Source organism: Vombatus ursinus, unplaced genomic scaffold (assembly GCF_900497805.2).
Source record: "Vombatus ursinus unplaced genomic scaffold, bare-nosed wombat genome assembly UNPS02014791.1, whole genome shotgun sequence".
NCBI lineage: Eukaryota > Metazoa > Chordata > Mammalia > Diprotodontia > Vombatidae > Vombatus > Vombatus ursinus.
Window position 1 is genome coordinate 63,010,968 of NW_020954569.1, and position 20,524 is coordinate 63,031,491.

The window sequence follows — 20,524 nt, forward strand, 5'->3', positions numbered from 1 at the left end:
TTTTTAAGGAATTATTTTCTTCAGTTAGCTTTTGTACTTCCTTTTCCATTTAGCCAATTCTGCTTTTAAAAGAGTTGCTTTCTTCAGTGGATTTTTTTTTCCATTTAGCCAATTCTATTTTTAAGGAGTTGTTTTCTTCAGTCAATTTTTGTGCTTCCTTTTCTAAGCTGTTGACTCTTGTTTTCATAATTCTCCAGCATAACTCTCATTTCTTTTCCCAATTTTTCTTCTATCTCTTTTACTTGATTTTGTAAGTCCTTTTTGAGCTCTTCCAAGAGTATTTTTTGGGCTTGAGATCAATTCATATTCCCCTTTGAGGTTTCACATGTAGATATTTTGACACCGTTGTCCTCTTCTAAGTTCTGTACTTGGATCTTTCCTGTCGCCACAGTAGCTTTCTATGGTCAGGACTCTTTTATGTTTTTTGCTCACTTTTAAAAGTTGAGATCTGCTACTGGGGCACAGGGGACACTGTTCCAAGCTTCTTGTTCTGGGGGCCAGGGACCTAGTCACTGGCTTACTGCACCAGGGCCTGATGTGCTGATTGCTTGCCCAGTATGCTGAGGTGGCCCAGCCTAATTGCACCTGTTGTGCACGGGGTTGTGGGACTTGCCTGCTGTGCTGGGTTTGGAAGCCTCACAGTTGGCCTGCTGTGCCGGCCTGCTAAGCCCAGACAATGGGGCTCTGATTACTGATCTGTACTGTGGCTAAGAGGCTCCTACTGGCTTGTCTGCACCCTGCCTGTGCTAGGCTGCACTCTCCTTTTACCCATATGAAACAGACTTTTCCTGAAGTCCTTCTACGTTATCTTGGGCTGGAAAATTGTTTTGCTCTGTCTTTTTGTGGATTCTGTCACTCCAGAATTCTTTTAGAGCAGGGCTCTTAAACATTTTCCACTCATGACCACTTTCACATTTTGGCAGCATTTGTTAGCATTATGCGGCCAGAGGGCATGCACAGTACAAATGCAAATACTTTGTGTTCAGAATTAAGACTGCAGTGAAGTTGAGCAATGCCACACAGGCAAGCATGGCCAGAAACACCTTGGATTCATTATGCATTTAATTTTTAATTAATTTTTGGTCATTAAGCATTCAGAAACCTTTTACTATTGCCAGCTATATGGTATTGTGACCCATAGTTTAAGAAGTGCTGTTTTAGAGGTTTGATTTAACCACTGTTTCCAAGGGAAACTGGGGAGAGCTCAGGCAGCTTCCTGACTTCTCTCTGCCATTTTGGCATCGCCCCACCCCCAAAATTTTTTTTTAAAAAACAAAATTCATAGACCCCAGGTTAAGAACCTCCTTGAGATTTAGAAGACCTGTGAGTGACTAACTCAATTTGGAATATACATCTTTACTATCCAGAATTTCTGAGGTAGAATATTCCATCGACAATTGCTCAAAGAGGATCATAAATTTGAAAAAGGATACAGTTAAGTACTATTTAACAGAGGAAAAACTGTAACTAAGGTGAGAAATGGTTATCAAATAATGGTTCCAACTCACATATAAAAATACAACATGGACAATATATACAGAAATTTATTGCAAGTAATAACTACCTTACCCATACTGAGGTCCTGGTCGGTGAAGATAAAGGAGAAAGAATTTCTGCCAAATAAGTGGCAAGAGAGGATGATCAGAAGGCGTAACCAAAGCCTGATGAGCCCAACGATAAATCAGCAGTCTCTGAAGAGATGGTACAATAGGAAGCTTCAACTGTGCCTGGGCTTTCTACAGAAGAGGAAAAAGTTTAATTTTAACAATTTATACATTCAATTCAGTCAGTCAATCACTACATTTAAGTTCTAAGAAACTTAGGATACAATATTAAAGTCCTACAAAATATCCAAATGGACTAGCTGAGTATACCATTTTCAATTTAGTTTAATAAACAACAAAGTACTTTTTATAATAAAACACTTATGAACCTCCATTTCTAGAATGCATTCCTCCTCCAGACCTAGGGATTTGACAGTATTTTTAAAAATCAGACAATTAAAAAGATACTTCTACTAAAAAGGAGTGGAGTAACAAGAAAATCTAAGTTTCACTGTCAAATCACCAGAAATCTTTGAAAATAAGGAAGTTCAGATGAGACTTCCAAAAGTTAGAAGTGGCTCAAAAGCCTGGGCACTTTACATCAAAAAGTAAAGCCTACCAGTTGAAGATCTTTAACATTCAAGAGCTGGCAAACTACAACCCAATGGTCAAATCTGGCCCACTCCTGTTTTTGTACATAGCCTGTTTCTATACAACTCACAAAAATGGTTTTTACAATTTTAAATATAATAAAACTTTATTTAAAAATGTAAAAACCTTTCTTACTTCTCAGGTGCAAGACTATGGGCTATAACTTGCTAACCTACTCTGCCTAAATCACAAAACCAATGGTAACCATTCCAAGCATATAATCAACACTGTCTCAAAATAGTTACATTACGGCTTTCATTTTTAAATAAACCTTGGAAAGGCCTGGCATAAGTGACACCTATATGCCCTTTAATAAACGATGTTTTTGTTGTGCCCTCCAAACATTTATTCCTCTTAAAAGTTACAAAACTTAAGGAAATATCTATCCCCATCAAGAGCTCAGCGAACCTCCATTTCAAACACATGAAATGATAGCTTTCTGCACCTTGAGAGCCTGTTCAGGAGTAAAAGTAGAATTAATGACCAGTTCCCCTTCAACAACTCTACGAAGCTGAGAATCCTCTTCAAAGAAAGACTCCATGTTCAGTACAATCCACGCAAGCCAAACCTGCAATCATAGCAAATAGAGGCAGTGAAAATGACCAGCTTTTTCTGAATGAGTGAATATGGTTGTAAGTATATAACAGCATTCCATTAATTTATGCTAATTTTTCTTTACTCTTTTCCACTTAATCAAAAAATATTTGCTGAAGGTGTAAAATAACTATAGTCACACTTGGTTTTGAATCCTCAAATTCAGTAAGCTTGAGTCAGAGAAGACATAAACAAATAAAAGTGAAGAATTAAATTAAAAACAAGAGATGTGATTTCTAGGTGTCAACAGACAATCACAACTTCACATAATTTACATGAAAATTAGGTTTATTACAAGAGAAATGAATACGCATGTGGAACCTAAAGAGTTTATAATACATACATAAATTTGCATATTTATGACAGTACAACAAAGGGAGGAGGAAGAAACAAAAATCTCTACCTAAAGGGGCATGGCATGGGAGGGGGAAAGGTGCACTAAAAGTGAAAAGGATAAAACACCCCCTAAAGGGGAGGAGGAAGGCAATAGCAAAAGCCACATTCTTCTCCCTTGGGAATTACTGGCATATGAAGACATGATGGTCTGTTTAGGTACAAGGGTCCTAGCTACCCAAGAAATTTCCCAGTCTAGTGCTGATTGAACTGGTGCCTGTCTTGACTCCCACAGGAAATCCAATTTGGGGTACAAACAACAAATTACATCAGTTCAAGGGGGCTTCATTCTTAACTCATTCAGGGCCTCCTAAATACTCTGGGTCCAGTGTTTCTAGAAAATGTGGTAATTCAAAAAGACAAGTTTAGGGGGCCTCTTAACATTTCTTAACATGGGTCACATGAGATAGGAGACTGGACATTTTCTAATCCGCATGACCTCTCAAACTCTCCAAAATACAAATTATGTGCCAAAGATAAAGCAACTTCAGGTGTCTCGATGGTCTAGGATAGCCAAAATCCAAAAGGCTAAATAAACAAAAACAAAAACAGGAACTGACATTCACTGATTGAAGCTCACTAAGCACCCTCCCCTACCTCCCATGCTACCAGCAACAAGGCTGCACTAGCAGACCCAAGGACATGACACAGACTTACAACAAAACACATCCCTGTACTCCTTTCGCCTCTCTCTTTTCAGTGCCATGGAGACCCCAGCTTTAGGCTGCAGAAATCTGTTTAGGCCTCAACAGTCAACCTGACCACAGCACTTCAGTAGCAAAAGTCTGCAGGGAGCTTCAACCTAGAAGTACCAGAATTGCAAAGGACTGAAGTACTGACGCCAAGTAACAGACTGAGCTGCTGGTGCTACGCCAGACAACTCAGGAACAAAGCAGGACGCACGCTGTGCAAGGGGGAAAGGGGCTGGGAGGAGGAAAGAAAACTTGGGGAGGTGGGGAAGAGAAGAGATACAGTACTCCACCAAGCAAGATGACAACATTCAGTTGGTGCCATTTCTGACCACTCAAAAGTCACTTGGAGAAAAGAGCTTAGTGAAGTATAAATTACCCAGTGTGGAAAAGAAGCTGAGATTCTCTGAGATCTAGCCACCAATGAAACCACAATTAAAAGTGGAGGGAGTCAGGAAGTGAGTGATAAGGAAAATATGGGTAGAAGAGTAGGGTAAGACCGAAAGTATCAAAGATTTCATGAAGAAAACCCAAAGACCTAGCACATAAATAGATAAATCAACATGAAAAACAGTAACAACAAAAGGAAATATGTCCTCCAGATCTAGTAAATGAGTTCAGGCACCTATGAATAAAAATTATAAAACAAAGGAAATGGGTCCAACTCTTAATGACACAGAGGAGTCTGTGGAATTTGAGAACTGAGAACTATAATATAATATTCCTGAGTGGTTTAAAAAAGAAATAAGAATTATGTGAACAGAATTTACATCATACACAGCCAAAATAATGAACAGAATAGAAAAGCTTGACTCTGCAATGGCAAGCAGAAACAAAAGAGAAAACAGATTAGGAATGCAAATACATAGAAGTGAAGGACAATTTAGAAGAATAGAAGCATAAGACAATAATATTAAAAGAAAATAAGTTCATTATGAAAGATGCAGAAACAACCTAAAGAAGAATACAACAGGACAAAAAAACCTTGATACCACAATAAAGCAAATAATAGAAGAAAACTACCTAGAACTTCTATATGTAGAAAATAAAATTCCAATTGTAAGAATTCATAGATGCCCTACAGAAAAAACAAACCAACAAACTCAAGGCTGCAAACTCCAAGCCACATAAATTTAACAATTCAATTCAGAAACAACAAATTCATTAAGCCATCAAGAAAAAGATCTTCAAATAAAAAGAAAAGGGCATTTGAATAATGTAAGACTATACCATACCCACTAGAAAAAAGGAGGAGGGTGGGGCAGCTAGGTGGCAGTGGATAGAGTTCTGGCCTTGGAGTCAAGAGGACCTGAGTTCAAATACCATCTCAGACACTTGACACTTACTAGCTGTGTGATGCTGAGCAAGTCACTTAGCCCTGATTGCCTCACCAAAAAAAAAGAAAAGAAAAGAAAAGAAAAAAGGAGGACAGAATGGAATGTGCTCCAAAGACAAATGGAACTCAGGGTGTGGCCCAGGGTGACCTAATCTGCAAATCTGAGCTGAATCATACAGGACAAAAGACGGACAACATTCAATAATAAAGAGTTTGAAGCATTTTTAGAAAGAAAACCAGAACTGAAGTGATTATTTGCTTCCCCCAATAACAGAAATGCAGGAGAAGTAAATAAATGCAGAAGGCAAGAACAGTAACAGAAATAGAATGACAATAGAGAGACCAGTAATAGACTTCTTTCTAAGTCTACTAAGAAGACAGGGGTTGAAGACAAAAATCTGGAAGGGGGTTCAGTAGCTTTATGGACAAAATCTGGTGATACCCTGCCTTGGCTAGGTAAGATTTGGATATGTAGAGGAGATAGGGAGGGCATTCCAAGTAAGAAAAGGTGAACTGAGGAAAACTACAAAACATAATCAAAAGAGTACATTATTATTATAACAGCAACTCACACATACAGCATCATATGAATAATAAAGTCCTTGCCTCATAACAACATTGTGTTGTTAGGCAGTACAAGCACCATCAGAATTCCACATTTTACACAAACAGATAATAGGACTTGGAGAAGTTGAATAACTCAAGATAAGAGGAAAAGTCAGGACTTGAAACACAATCACAATAATCATCATCATCCTCATTGTAAACGAGGCCAGTTTCAAATACGCCATGTTATCTACAGTAAACAGACCAGTGTATCTAACTACAGTAGAGGGGTTTTTTCCACATAGAGAAATCACGAAAATAAATAAATAAGGAATTAAAAAAAAAGAAATTATACAATCCTGTGCTAAAACTAAAAGACCTTGAGAATTTATTTTCCTCCTAAGTAGAAGGAGTACTACTTTACAACCCATTTGCCCCACACAGGGACAAATGTCATCCTGCTTTAACAAATCTTTAACTCGCTACGTTGCCTGAAATTTACTTTTCTTAAGCCTAAACATCTTAAATAACCATCTGAGTGTTACAATCTTCACCATATGACTTCAACTTCAATTTTCAAGCCTTCTTACATAGTACTTTCCCTTCTCCTATCAAACAATAGAGCCAAATCAGCCTTCTTGCCCTTCCTCCCACACTGACAAAAGCTTTTGCCATCTCAGTGCCTTGGCAAAGCCACGCACTCACTTCATCTTTGCCTTTGCCACTTAAAATCTCTAGTTCCTTTCAAAGTTCACCTCAAACACCATTTCTGACAAGGCATTTCCTGATATTTCCAGTTGCTAGTGCTGCTATATCCAAATTATGCTGTGTTTACTTTGCATATTTTGAATACACATATATGTGATATCGTCCAAAACTATAGAACGTAAGCCCCCTGAGGTCAAGGACTATTTCCTTTATGTCTTTGTACCCCCACTGCCTAGCATGATTCTTGGTTCATGGTAGGTGCTTAATAAATGCTTGTTAATTAATTCTGTATTTAACAGAAAAATGAAAGAAAAAAGATTTTGGGAATTTCCCAAACAACATATTAAGTAACTAGATACATGTAATTTATATGTAATTTTATTGTATGCCAACTAACTTAAATAAGAGTAAAAAATATCAATGACTTCTTTCTTCTCTTTTACCTTCAGAGGAAGTATTTTTACATGTTCTGTCTTGGTTTGATTTTTGGCATAAATTTGTGATTTTACTGGTATATGGAAATTCTCTCCAACAGTATCAGTAGTTCATCTGCTGACAGAGTTTTCATCAGGAAAACATGCGTTACACATATTACATTTAACAAAATCTTGTTAATTGAGTAATTGTTAATTGTAGCAGAAGCTACAAATGTTCTTAATTAGTCCTGTTCCCTTGTTAACTTAAAAAGTGATCTGATTTTCCTCCCTCTTCATTTTGATCAAATTAACTAAAATTTTATCAATTTTGGTTGTCTTTTCAAAAAAGCTGCTTTTTTGCTTACCAATTCTATTGTTTTTTCTTTTTCCATTTAATCTATTTCTCCTTTAATTTTCAAAAATTTCTTTTATGCTAATTTTGAGTTTGTTTGCTGATTTTCTAGATTTTTAAATTGGATATCTTAAATCCTCTTTTTCCATTTTATTGACATTTCTTTGTAGAGATATAATTGTTTCTCTGCAGACTGCTTTAATTGCATCCTCAAAACTCTAAGATGTTTTCTCATCATCACTCTCTTTTGCATAGCTATTATTTCCATTATTTTTTTTCTTTGATTCATTCATGATTCAGAAAGTCAATGTAAGGTCTTGGTTTAGGTCTGTATCTTCTGCTTCTGTTTCCTGTATTCCTACTTTTTTTTGCAGTATGGTCTGTAAATGATGGTTTAGTATTTCTGCTTTTTTTTTTCCACATTTATTGATAATTTTCTGGACCACAAATATTCTTATACAGCACACAAAATGCCTTACACAGAGAAAATTAGATTTCTCTAAACAATAATTTGGGCTTTCAAAAGAGTATTATCATGTCATAGAAAAAAACTGACTTAGAAATGAAGTTATTAAATCATTCATAACACAAATGAATGAGACACAAATCATTAAAATTACAGATTTAAAGATTAAAAATCATGTGGATGGCACAATGCTAAGACCTAGTCAATGCAGTGTATCATTCTAATCTCCCTAAAGATTCATATAGGATTTCTTTGCAAATGCAATAATCCTATATTAATAATCCTTTAGAAATGCTAACAATAATGACAATACAGAGTGTTTTAGAGTTTTAAAAGTACTTAACATATCTTACGTCAATGAAGCCCCCAAATAATCCTGTGCCATAGCTATTACAGGTAGTATATTGTCCTTATCTTACACTGGAGAAAACAGATGCTATGAGAAATTCAATGACTTGCCCAGGGTCACAAATCTATTAAGTGTCCAGGGAAAGGTTTGAATCTAATCATTCTGACTCTAAGCCTAGTACTCTATCCATTTTACTACCCTGCCAGATATAATAGTTCTGTGGCTCATGGACAGCACTTCAAATGCAGAAGCAAACATCTGGCAAAAGAGCAGAGGGATGTGCTTAGAGGGCACAGGCTAGGTGAGGTCAAGACAAACTACAGGTATATTATGGAAATAAATCTATTATCCCTCAAGTACTCTGTATTTCTCTGAGATGACTTTCCATAAAGAATGAGTAATAAGCTTGAGAATTCAGCAAAAGAGGCAACATGGTATAATGATTAGAGATCTGTCCTTAAAGGCAGGAAGGCCTGGGTTCCGTCTGACATATATGGCTGTGTGACCATGGCCAAATCACTTAACACCTCAATTTTCTAGGCAACTCTCTAAGACTCTAAGGGGCAGAGGAAGTAAAGACCAGCACTGGTAGGAGTTTCCTCATTCAGAATTCCCTATGCCAGAGAAAACACAGGTCTAGTCTCTATCTCCATCCCTATTTAGAAAAGAAGAAGAAATAGTGAAAATTACTCTATCCTTCTACAGGATTTAAAATCAGTCCTTGAAGAATTCAATTCACTTCAGACTTCCATGAAAATCCTCTTTGTGGAAGGCATTGAAAAATGGCTACAAAGACTATTAAGTAGACAGAGTTAGATTAACAAATTCTAGATATTACCCCTGAGCAAGACCACCTCAAGACTTAAGACAGGAACTTAGTCGGCTTTAGCTCTGCTACTTAACACCTTTTGAAATACTCAACAAACTACAAAATCTTTTCATATGCATCCCATTAACTGAGATATTAACAAAGTATATGGGAAAGTAAAAGACCAAGTTCTTTTTTCTAAGGGCATTTAATTTTAAAAAGAGGTGCTAAGTAAGCTCTGTAGGTCATTTCTATGAGTTCCTTATAGACATGTTTCCTACCTGAGAGGGAGCAGCAGCTCCCTCAATGAAAGATGGGGTCACATTGCCAGCCACAATCCAGCTCATTAAGGAAGAGAGTAGGCTCCGGTCACAGTGATAACCTAAAGCATTCTGCCCAGTCAGGAAAACAAAAAAGAGAAAAGCTGAGAAGACAACAGGAAGAACTTCAAACAACTTCAACTACAATGTCTCCTTAATATAATAAGGCTCTAAAGCTACCCTAAAAAAGTATATGTCCTGGGACTTAAAGGTATTAAGGAGTGCCCCAAGGGAAATTTAATGTTATATTTTTTTTAACTTGCACTACAATATATAGTAAGAGAGTATTTGGCTGCAGACACTAAACCTGTATTCTTTCAACCTAATGGATGCATTAGAGCAATCAGTAGTAGATGAGTATGAAGTAGACCTGGGGGATGGTGGCATCATTTATAAAACAATCTACAGCCTGAAGTGTAGTCAACAATCATAAACAACAAATATTACAAGTGTTTTTACCTTGTGCTGTTGGTAAAGTAGTTTCTGTACACAATCCTCTTGCATATATTGAAAAGCTGCCTTGCATAAATGGTCCATCAAGAAAAGAATGGGCTGTTCTCGGTACCAAAGCTGTTGGCTTATGAGAGCCTGGACCCAGAATTCTAAAACAGCAACAGGCCCCACTTCATTGGGTTTAGTGCTTACAGAAATGTGGGCCTGTGGAGAAAAGTTCCAGCCAATCTGAAATGAAATTAACTATGATCCCACCTCCTATCTCCCAGCATTTTTAAAAGAATTAACAAAAACATCCCCTACCTCCACTACTAAGTCTGAAAGCTCCATAGTATACCAACATCCATGGTATCAACCAAACTACAATGGCGCTAAACTGTATATTAAATGGAATTAAACTACAATTTTTAGGATTGTACCAGAAGACAAGCATATGTCTCAAGATGATGATGCCCAATGACAAAAACTAGATCCATTTCCTGACCTGGATCATGCTGTTGAGAAGCTTCACATTTTCTCCATAGTTGGCTCCGGTCAAGTGCTGAGCCACTTTGTGGGTAACTTGTTGGGTCATTCCTTGAGGAATACCACTATCCAAGTGCAAAAACAGGTGGAGGTATGATAAAAACCTACATATCAAATGGAGAAATACAGCAGACATTCAAAGAAGCTTTAGGAATCAAAGAAATTTCAATGATTAACAGCTAGTAAATCAACAAGGAATGGGAAAGAATTGAACCAATTCTTACTCTTAAGAATCTAATCAGAATAAAACCACATGGAGAAGAAAAGGACAAGAAGGGGAGGGGGGGCGGAATTAAGAACTGGAAACAAAATTCCTTTGGGTTGGCTTTCACAAATCAGAATAGCCCAACATCATTCACAAATTAAAGTACACAAATAAACTTTAAGGATTTAAATCAATTTCTTTTAAAGAAAGCCTTCAAATACAAATTCAGAAGGGGCTAACAATGAACAATTTTCAACAGCCCTTTCCTGAATATGAACATCCACAAACTAATACAAATTAAATTATACAGTTTGCGGAATACGAATGGAAAGAGCTTGCTTGGCAAATAGCAAATCTTTTTTTTTTTTTTTTCATAAAATGAAATCCTACTCCCTAACAAATTTTGGACCCAAATGGGCAAACTGTTATAGTTCAATAAGAAAAAAGATTACCACCCTCAAAATTTTACAAGAAAAACACTTTAGGCAAAATTTTACAAATATCTACAGAAAATGCCTAGTACTCCTACTTTATGTCCATAACTATACTGTGGTGTCTAACCTCCATCTATAACTTACAATCTAGACCACCCCCCCTTTACCTGTCCCCAACCTGTTACCCAACCTTATCTTTTAACTGCTTTTCATCCAGTCCACTGCTCTGGAAAAAATCCTGGATTTCTCAGTAACCCTCAAACATCTCCTATTCTTTTCTACCTCAGCCTCATTTTCTCCACCAATCCACACCCTGTGCATTCTCACCGACAGGACAAGTCCCACTGCTCCCATGATACTGCCCCTAATCCCACTCTCACCCCAACTGGTTCCTCTCCCTGCTCTGTATTCCCTCTACACTTAGGAATCCCATATTAGTATTCTTTGCTATTATATTACTTTGTCATTATTTTATAGATGTTTCACATATTTCCCACAACACTAGGCTAGAGTCACATTAATCTGCTCCCCTTGTATGTTCCCCTTGTAAATAAACAGCACATACCCCAAAAAGAAATACAACGAAGATGTTTAAGATAAATGCTAACTCTAAGTTTCCTGTTGCTACTCTGACAACTCCTTTGCTAACTGCTACCAGAAGCATCTTCTCTCTAACTGGTAGAATTGTTCTTTCTAGTGTCTGGCTTTGAGCAATCAGGAGATATTTTTTAAACCCATTATCAAAAAATTAAAACAATACTTGAGCCCTTAGCAGATATACTGCTTACAAGTCTAAATACTAATCCAAGGAAGTAGCATGTTTTGCTCCACACAAGAAAAATGTTTGCTAAAACATTATTACCTACAGTTTGTTGGAGAAAACAAAACGTAATGCCCATACCACAAATGACTAATCTACACAGCACAGGCTATACTTACAGTTCATTCTTCAAAAGGTAATACTGGCAAGGGTAAAACATGGGCAAAATCTTATCCAGAACATGTACTACTGTTCGCAGATGCCTAGACTGGACCAGGATCCCCAACAATGGAATGCCTTCTGCACAAAATTTCTCAATGCTGCCAGGAGAAAAAAAAGGTAATATGGTTCTAAGAATAAAATGTGGAGACTGATATGATATTATACTAAACATGTTTCAGGTCTTCAATATAGTCATTTGCTGCTGCTAAGAATTTTCAGTCAGTAAATAGTAAGCTGGATAAGTTTCAGAAAAATAACTATCTCCTGCAAGATACAGAGGCTATAGTAGATCTCTTTCTCTAGATGGCCACCTAATCTGCCTAAAAGACATTACAAAAATCAGGCATGTCTCAAGTTCATATCAATCCTGCCTTGATCAGGTGACCTAGAAATCATACACTGTGAGTTTAGCCATTGAAGTTCTTTACTCATGTTTTTATCTAGAAATCTGAAACGCAGCTAAACTACTACGTACAGTTAGAAACTACCATCAGGCAACTAGTTTGTACAGTGGATAGAATGCTAGGTTTGGAGTCAGGAAGACTCATATTCCTGAGTTCAAATCTGACCTCAGACACTTACTAGCTGTGTGACCCTTACTTAACCTTGTTTGCCTGAATTTTCTCATTTGTAAAACGAGATGGAGAAGAAAATTAAACCACTTCAGTATCTTTGCCAGAAAACCCCAAATGGGATCACAAAGAGTCACACAAGACTGAAAAATAACTGAACAACAACAACAAAGAAACTACATCTGTGTTCAGAGCACCCAGGGCTAAAAAGATAAAACTCCAAGTTTAAAACAGATATTAGGGAAATAAAGAAATGTTTCATAAAGGGGGCACTCCTTAAAGACAAGAGAACTGGACAAGATTAGCACACATTTGAAGCCTTCCCAAAGGCACTCAATAGATTATTCTCATCCTATTACTCCCCTTTTCCATTAAAACTTACAATGACTCCCAACTATCTCTCACAATAAGCCACAAGATTATAGGGTCATATATTTTAGGGTTAAAAGGGGTCTTAAGTCAGTCCAATCCTCTCATCTTAGAGACTAAGGCCCACAAAGGCAGAGTGATTTGTCTAATGGCATACAGGTAATAAGTAGCTGATCCAGAATTCAAACCTAGATCTTCTGACTCTGGATCCAGGGCTCTTTTAGGTATCTGGAAATCAGAAGTCAGATGTATGGGCCAATATGAGGATTTGAAAAAAAGGAAAAAAAAAGTCCCACTGTCTAAGACTACTATCACTTGAAGAAAATATTCCTTATGATCATGTACTTTGCTTTGATTTTATATTTACAAAACCTTGTGATTTTATTCCAGCTTCCCAAACAAAATTCTTTTCTGACTGGCTGACATGAATATACCAGTCTGCCTGACAATTATACTTATTACAAAATAATAAATTAGCTTTCTGGTACAGCTGATTAAAAAATTGAGTGTCTACAACGTACAAAGTCCTATAAGAACATAAGGATGAGAAAGACTTAATTTGCTCTCAAAGATCATGAGTTTAGGCAGCCTGAATCACTTTCCTCAGGCCTGATCACCCCAGATAAGTTATTTAGTGGGTTTAGCAATTTTTTGTAGGCACCCTGTCCTTGGAAAACAAATATTATTAGATATAAGTATTATTCTGTACCTATGGCCCACAGTTGTCATAGATAAGGCTAGATAACAGCCAATGGGCATGCCTGCTTTCACAGCTTTCAGTAGGGGATGAAATGTGGGTGATTCATTCATATCCGGCACAGTGCTGGAGAAAGGAACTGTAGGACAATTCTGTTGCATTCCATAATCATTTTTGTGAAGCTTTAATCTCAAAATCAAGTTCCAAGCCCATTGGTTAAATGAGGTCTCAGGTGTCTCTCCATAACGTACAATACTGGCCAAATACGAAACCTAAAACAATTTTAAAAAGACATCATCAAGACAAATTTAATTAATCCCCTAAGTCCCTTTCAGTTTCCACTAGACACAAATTGTATCCATGTGCTAGAAAGTGAATAATGCACTGCTGGCACTCAGTCTTCATGCAAAAAAAAAAATGATAATAATAATAATGATGCTTACCTAACACCACTGAGGTCACTTGCCAGTACTTCATAATGCACACTTGGTAAAACCAAGGAAAAGAAAGAAACCATGAAGGGCACATGAGGAGTAGGAAGAGCTGTGTTCAGGTACAACTCTCCAGTGGTAAAATGCTTGTACGAAAGCTTTTACTCAGAGCAAAGTTCCTTGTCCAGTCCCAGAGTTTAATTACTGAACAACATCAACTTGTCATGAAACTTGATGATGCCGTGACATAACTTAATTTTTCCAACATCCTCAAAAAGCAAAATTTTACATAATCAATATTTAAGTAGTCAGAGGAAAAATAAATACCTGTTTTATGCTTTCAGAAAGTAACCCAGCATATGGTTTCTGAGTTAGGTACCTCTGGTAAGCTTCAAGAATCACTAATGCCACTTCAGCATGAACAGTCTGATTCAGATGAAGTGTATCCTTTTAAAGAAGAAAAAAATGACAATATGCTGGAGGTCTTCCTCTAAGTCTTTTTCTTATACTTTATAGGTACCAGGGCAGCCCTCAGGCTATCTGGTATCTTTTGCTATAGTAACTACAATAACCCTCTAGCTTGTCTCCAATTATTCAAAAAACATTTACTGAGTACCTATTACATACAAGGCACTATGTGAGGTCCTGTAGCAGACACAAAGAATAAATCACAGTATTTCTGTCCTTATGTAGCTTACAGCTTAGTCAGACAAATAAAATGTGCACAAATAACTATAAATAGGGTATAACATGAAGTGACAATAACAGAGGAACAAAGTGTAAGGTTAGTTTTTCCTGCCTCCTATTTCTCCCCATTCCATCACGATAGCTGATAGTAACCTCTCAGTAGACTATGGTAGCAAAGTATAAGCACTACTGCCTGGTTTTCAAAGCTCCCCAATTATCCTTCCTCCTACTCAATTTTATTCCTTACTATACCTCAACACATACCCTGCAATCTAGTCAGAATAGTCTTCTCACTATCCTCTAACACACTATCCTCAACTCCATGTCTTTTTTCTTGGCTAAAAATAATAATAACTAATGTTTATATAGAACTTCCAGGTTTACAAGGCACTTTAAAAATATTATCTTCACAACTTTGTGAATTAAGCGCTATTATCATCCTTCTTAAAACTGAGGAAACAATGTAAGATGCTAAGTGATTTGTAAGGGTCACAGAGCTTATGTGTCGAAGGCAAGATTTGAGGTCAGGTCTTTCTGACTCTTAATCCTGCACTCTGTCCACTGTCATGTAGTAGCTGCTTACTGTTCATCTTCTCCCCCTAGAATGCCTCTCTTCATTCTTCAATCCCAGTTCAAGGCTTACCCCACCCGCCACCCAGGTTATGTCCCATTCCCTCAAGAATGTCTTCTCCAACTATACCAGCTCAAGCCAGTATCATTCCTTTCTCTGAATTCCTATAGCACTTAAACTAGGAAATTTCACTATACAGCATTTAATTTGTTCTTCTCCACTGTTCTCAGTGCTCCAACTAGATATAAGTTCCATGAAGGTAAGGACCATAGCATATACATCTCTACATTCTTCCTCTCAATATCATACCATCATCACTAACATTACAGTGATAGGCACAAAGTAATCATAAACACTTTCTAACTGATTAATCACTCAACTAACAAATGATGAATATAATAAGTCTATTGTCCTTTTTCCTAGTCAGAATTATATAACTTCAAAGAATTATATAATTTTTAAGACTACAGATTCTGCTCCCATCATTTTATAGATAAGAAAATGAGGCCCGGGGAGGGGAGCGATATGATAAGTGTTTTTAAAATAGTAAGTTTGTAGCTTTGTGAAGGCCAGATAAGAGAAGAAAGAAAAACATAAAGACTAAGAGGGTATCTAAGTGTGTATATATCAAATAACACATGTGTCTAAGTATTAATGAAAGCAAGCTCAATTTGTTATAATTCACTTTCACTATAGAGCAAGATCACATTACAAAGAAGAAAGTGAAAAAAATTCTAAATTCTGAAGTAGTTAAAAATTAATTTACCTTAAAAAGAAAAGCATTTATATAATAGCCTCATAATTTATTATCACTAAAATCACAATGTTTTATTAAAAAAAAAATGCCTTTGAAACCAGAGAATTGACCAATTCCATAGCATACTGTTTAAGGCATACCTGTTCTCCAAATCCCCAATTCATTCCTTCCAGAATAACACAAGCCAATTTATTCTTCACAGCTGACAAATTGTAATTCAGTAACCAATCCCGAATCACAGCTATTTCAGAGGTAGATGGTTGCCACAGATACAAAGGCAGCTCTTTAAACAAGTATAAGGAAACCTTAGTAAAAGGGGATAAAAAAATTAATGAAGATCAAGAATTAATATAAAGATATGAGTAGTTATGGAGAGGGGAGGAAGAGAGACATTTAAAAATATATAGGGGAGATTCTAAATTGGAGCTCTTCATTTCTAACTCTTCAATTCCTAGTTTCTTCAAAAAGTAGTTTTTCCCAGGCATAGTAGCTTATGTATATAATCCCTGCTACTGGGAGGCTAAGGCTAGCAGATGGCTTGAACTCAGGAGCTCTAAGCTCTAGTAGGGCTAAAATCAATTGGGTATCTGAACTAAGTCAATCACCAATCAATGAGTTGATGGGTGGGGGGAGGGAAAGTAGGAAGAGAGAGGTCCACCAGGCTGCATAAGGAAAAGTCAAACTGACTCACATCAGCTTTGTACATGACCAGCAGTAGGATTAGGTCCATGAGTGTACATTATAATGTTCAGCCTGAGTGAGACAGAGAACTAGGCTAAAAAAAAAAATCTTGTTTTTGTTTCTTTGTTTTTTAAAACAAGGGAAATAGAAAACAATAGGAACTATCAACACAAAATTGGAAACATGATTGTTTATACATAAAAGGCAAATTTTGTAACCCTGTTTTCAGATCAATTCTTTTTTATATAACAAGTAGTAACTCCTTAACCTGAAGAAAACCATAACGCAAAAGTGTAGGCTTACAATACTGATAAATGTGAAGTAATAACTCCCTTCACAAAAAGATTCAGTACAAATTTCCTTTATATAGACAAGTTCTCAATTGCATTTAAAAGATGATTCCAATTTACAGGACTTTTCAGGAGCATGCCTTTTATTAAAGTCAACATAAATTTATATTCTTCTAATAACATTCCACTCCACTCATTGTTGAGTGGAGATGGCTCTGGGTTCTTAAAGATTATGCCAGGAGAGGGTAAACTGGAAAGAAATCTGGTAGAAATTAGGTTTAAACCAACACCCACACCATATACAAAAATGAAAGTTGTATCATAAACAATTTAAAAGCAAATATTCTTTCATATCTACTAATTGAGAAAAAGTTTATGATCAAACATGGGATTACAGATCGGTTTGATTAAACAAAATTAAAAAGGTTTTGCACAAACAAAACCAATGCAATTAAAATTAGAAAGGAAACAGGTAACCTAGGGGGGAAAAATCTTTGCAGCAAGTTTCTCTGAGAACACTGTCATTTCCAAGATATAAAGAACTGAATGAAATTTCTAAAAACATAAGCCATTCCCCAACAGATAAAGGGTCAAAGGACAAAAATGGGCTGTTTTCAAAGGAGGAAATCCAAACTATCAACAAACAAAATTAAAATGCTACAAATCACTAATGCATGAAATGTAAATTAAGGCAATTCTGAGGTTCTATCTCATATTAACAAATTAACAAGTATGTCAAAAGTGGAATATAACAAATGTTGGAGGGACTACAGGAAAAACAGACACACTAATGCACCATGGGCAGTAGTTCTGGTTCAACCATTTAGGAAAGCTATTGGAATTTATGCCTAAAATGTCATTAATTGTGCATATCCTTTGACCCAGCAATACAACTGTTAGACCCAGATCCAAAGAGATATATAAAGGAAAATATTTATATATTTAAATATGTTTCTAGCAATACTTTTTCTTAAAATTAAGGGGGTACCTATCAACTGAGGAATAGGTGAACAAATTATGGAATGTGAATGTAAATAATGACAAAGATGGTTATAAATAAATCTGGGAAGACTGTACAAATTGACTTAGCTGAATCAGTTGTAGTGGCCACAAAGACACTGTGGCAAATATAAATATAAAAAGGAAAAGTCCTTTAAAAACTCCAAGTTCTATGGTGATTAGAAATCAATTTTAACATTGTACTAAACTGAGATAACTAATCATAACTGCTAATTCATTGCTGGAATTGAATAAACATTAAACAGGCCTACAATTTACAAAACAAACATTCATGTTTTTATCTATTTTATTTTTTTTAACCCATCTTATCTATTTTTATCTACTTTAAGCATGTGATATAAAATAAGCAGAATTGAAATTTTAGTGGATTCATACAAAGTTCTGATAGAATCGTGAGAAGGCTACTGACCAAATCGGCCTAGATCCAAAGCAAGCTAAGTATTAACAAATCATTAATTGTTTTCTGTGTCTCTTTCCATCCAAGGTTCAATATTGGTTGACTTTTTTTTTAATCTTTTTCAACCAGAGTTGCTCCTTCCTAGTATAACACACTTGAGAAATACAAATGGACTCATTAAAATAAACAACTCTGATTTACTAATGGCATATAATTGAGGCAGAATTGCTTGGAGAAAAAAAAAATAGCTCCAAACAAAGAAATGTAAATAAAAAGATTCTTCCTTCAGTGGACCTGAAAGTATTCAGTCTTTGGCAGATATACTCAATTCCAATCTGTTTTCAAATAATATCCTTACCATACCAACTTGGTCAATGGTCTCTTTAACACTCTCCAAAAGGACAGAAATGATTGCAGGATGAACAGCAGTAATAGCTCCTAAAAGCTCTCGACCAACTTTTGAAAAGGTCTCTCTGGTGGAGAGGTTAACATAAGATACCTAAAGAAAAGGAAGATGGCATTTTTAATATCATTCACTAGAACAAATGCACTTACAAAGTACAAGTGTTTTCAAGAAAAAGAAAGATTATTCTACATCAAGCTCCAGATCACAGCTTTATTCCAAAAGATTACAGAAAGAGGACCAGCATGTACATGTTTACCCCATGATGATATAAAATACCCAACTAAGCAAAAGCATCCTAAGTTTGCAAACAGGAGAAAAATTACTTCAGATGAGCTGAGTAATGTGTTAGAATTGAAAAAAGGAAGACAAGTTTTATCAATAAAAACAAATCTTTTAATGGAACTGCCACTTGTAAAATGAAACTCCTAGCTACGATATTATAAACTACCAATGCTTCTTTAGTATGTTTCTGGGAGCAAATTCTTATTAATGAATCCCATAAATATTTACTAAATATCTTCTCTATGTAAGGCACTATGCTAAGCACTACAGAAAATATAAGGAGGACTTCAACATTTCCTGGCTCTCAAATTTACAATCTAGTAAGAAGAAGTAACACACAACTACTGCCTTGGTCTAAATACAGACTGCACAATTTTTGCCCAAAATCTGACTTGTAAAAAACCTGAGTACAACCACTAAATGTACTCTAAGTACTAAAGACTGCACACTGGTATTATTCCCAGCAGTGGCAAAAGCTTCTCCAATACTTATACACGTGCCCAAGCCTATGCTGGATGTACCTGGCACTAATGTGAGCCAAAATAAGTAGATTTCTTCCTCTCATCTTCTAAGAAACTGCCAGCATTCCTGCCCTTCTAAATAGCAATCTCACAGCAAAACCCACCAACTCTCTTTCCTTCCCCTCATGTCCCTGAACCTAGAGAAACATTAGGTAGGTAGTGGCAATAGTACCATTCTAAGTCCCCCTCTCCAAAGAGTCTGCACTTTCTTCTATAACTCAGTCTCTACTTGCCTAGACTGTTGCTCATAGCAGCAGATGTGGCTCTTCGAAGCTCAATGCCACAAAGCAGATTTTTTTCTAAATTAATCCCAAAAGACTCAAAGGATAAGGAGGAGAAAGGAGTTTTTCTGGCTGGTTGTTCATCCCAAATTTGCTTACCTCATAAATCTCCAGCACAATAACTTTTATAAAGTCTTCATCCACATTGGTCTTTCTTGCCTGAGCCATCTGAGCAAAAGTAGTAAGAAGGCAAATTTCTTCTGAGCTATTCATGGCAGAAATATAATTTTCAAAGCTCAAAAGATGCGCTGGGTCTGAAAATTCAGATCAAAGCAATTAAGGGGGAGAAGGACAGAGATAACTATATCACATTAATATTATTAGCCTATTCATTTTGCCACTAAATATAGAAAATACAGAAAACTTATTAAGTCTGAAAAACTCTAAAGGGCATTCTATACTGTAAAAAGGATCTCAGAATCTGAAGAAAGTTCTATTAGAGGTCCTGTAAGCTCCATCACAACTCCAAAACACAGTTGTCTGACTTTAGCCCCAAAATATCTTTTTTACAAAAGAAGAAAAAAAACTAGAATGCAAAAAAACTAGTTAAGAAAAAAAAATTTACTCATAAACTGATATCTATTCAGAAAACAGAACTGCACTGCATAATTCAAAAACTGAAAATATGAATCTTAAATATGATATGTTATTTGGTGTTGGTTTCTCAGAAAAAGGTCCCTATATATGGAGTACTGTATCTTGTCACCAGAGGGCAGTACATACATGCAGCAGCTCTGTGGAACATTTGTTTCTTGTGGCCCAAACAGAAACTCTTTCTAGGGAAGCAGGGC

The 20,524-nt window shown here is 36.2% G+C and overlaps 1 protein-coding gene across 2 annotated transcripts in view; it reads right to left on the reverse strand.

Annotated features, from left to right (window-relative positions):
- EPG5 (ectopic P-granules autophagy protein 5 homolog) overlaps positions 1 to 20,524 on the reverse strand; it is a 123,520-nt gene that overhangs the window by 63,769 nt on the left and 39,227 nt on the right. For both annotated transcript variants that reach the window (XM_027868838.1, XM_027868839.1), the window contains exons 12-22: positions 19,833 to 19,987; positions 18,602 to 18,742; positions 15,996 to 16,160; positions 14,168 to 14,287; positions 13,422 to 13,681; positions 11,729 to 11,869; positions 10,110 to 10,254; positions 9,632 to 9,829; positions 9,134 to 9,244; positions 2,641 to 2,763; positions 1,570 to 1,736 (exon numbers count right to left, since the gene is read on the reverse strand). In XM_027868838.1, coding sequence (XP_027724639.1) covers positions 1,570 to 1,736; positions 2,641 to 2,763; positions 9,134 to 9,244; positions 9,632 to 9,829; positions 10,110 to 10,254; positions 11,729 to 11,869; positions 13,422 to 13,681; positions 14,168 to 14,287; positions 15,996 to 16,160; positions 18,602 to 18,742; positions 19,833 to 19,987 — 1,726 coding nt within the window. The remainder of the gene's footprint in view (positions 1 to 1,569; positions 1,737 to 2,640; positions 2,764 to 9,133; positions 9,245 to 9,631; positions 9,830 to 10,109; positions 10,255 to 11,728; positions 11,870 to 13,421; positions 13,682 to 14,167; positions 14,288 to 15,995; positions 16,161 to 18,601; positions 18,743 to 19,832; positions 19,988 to 20,524) is intronic.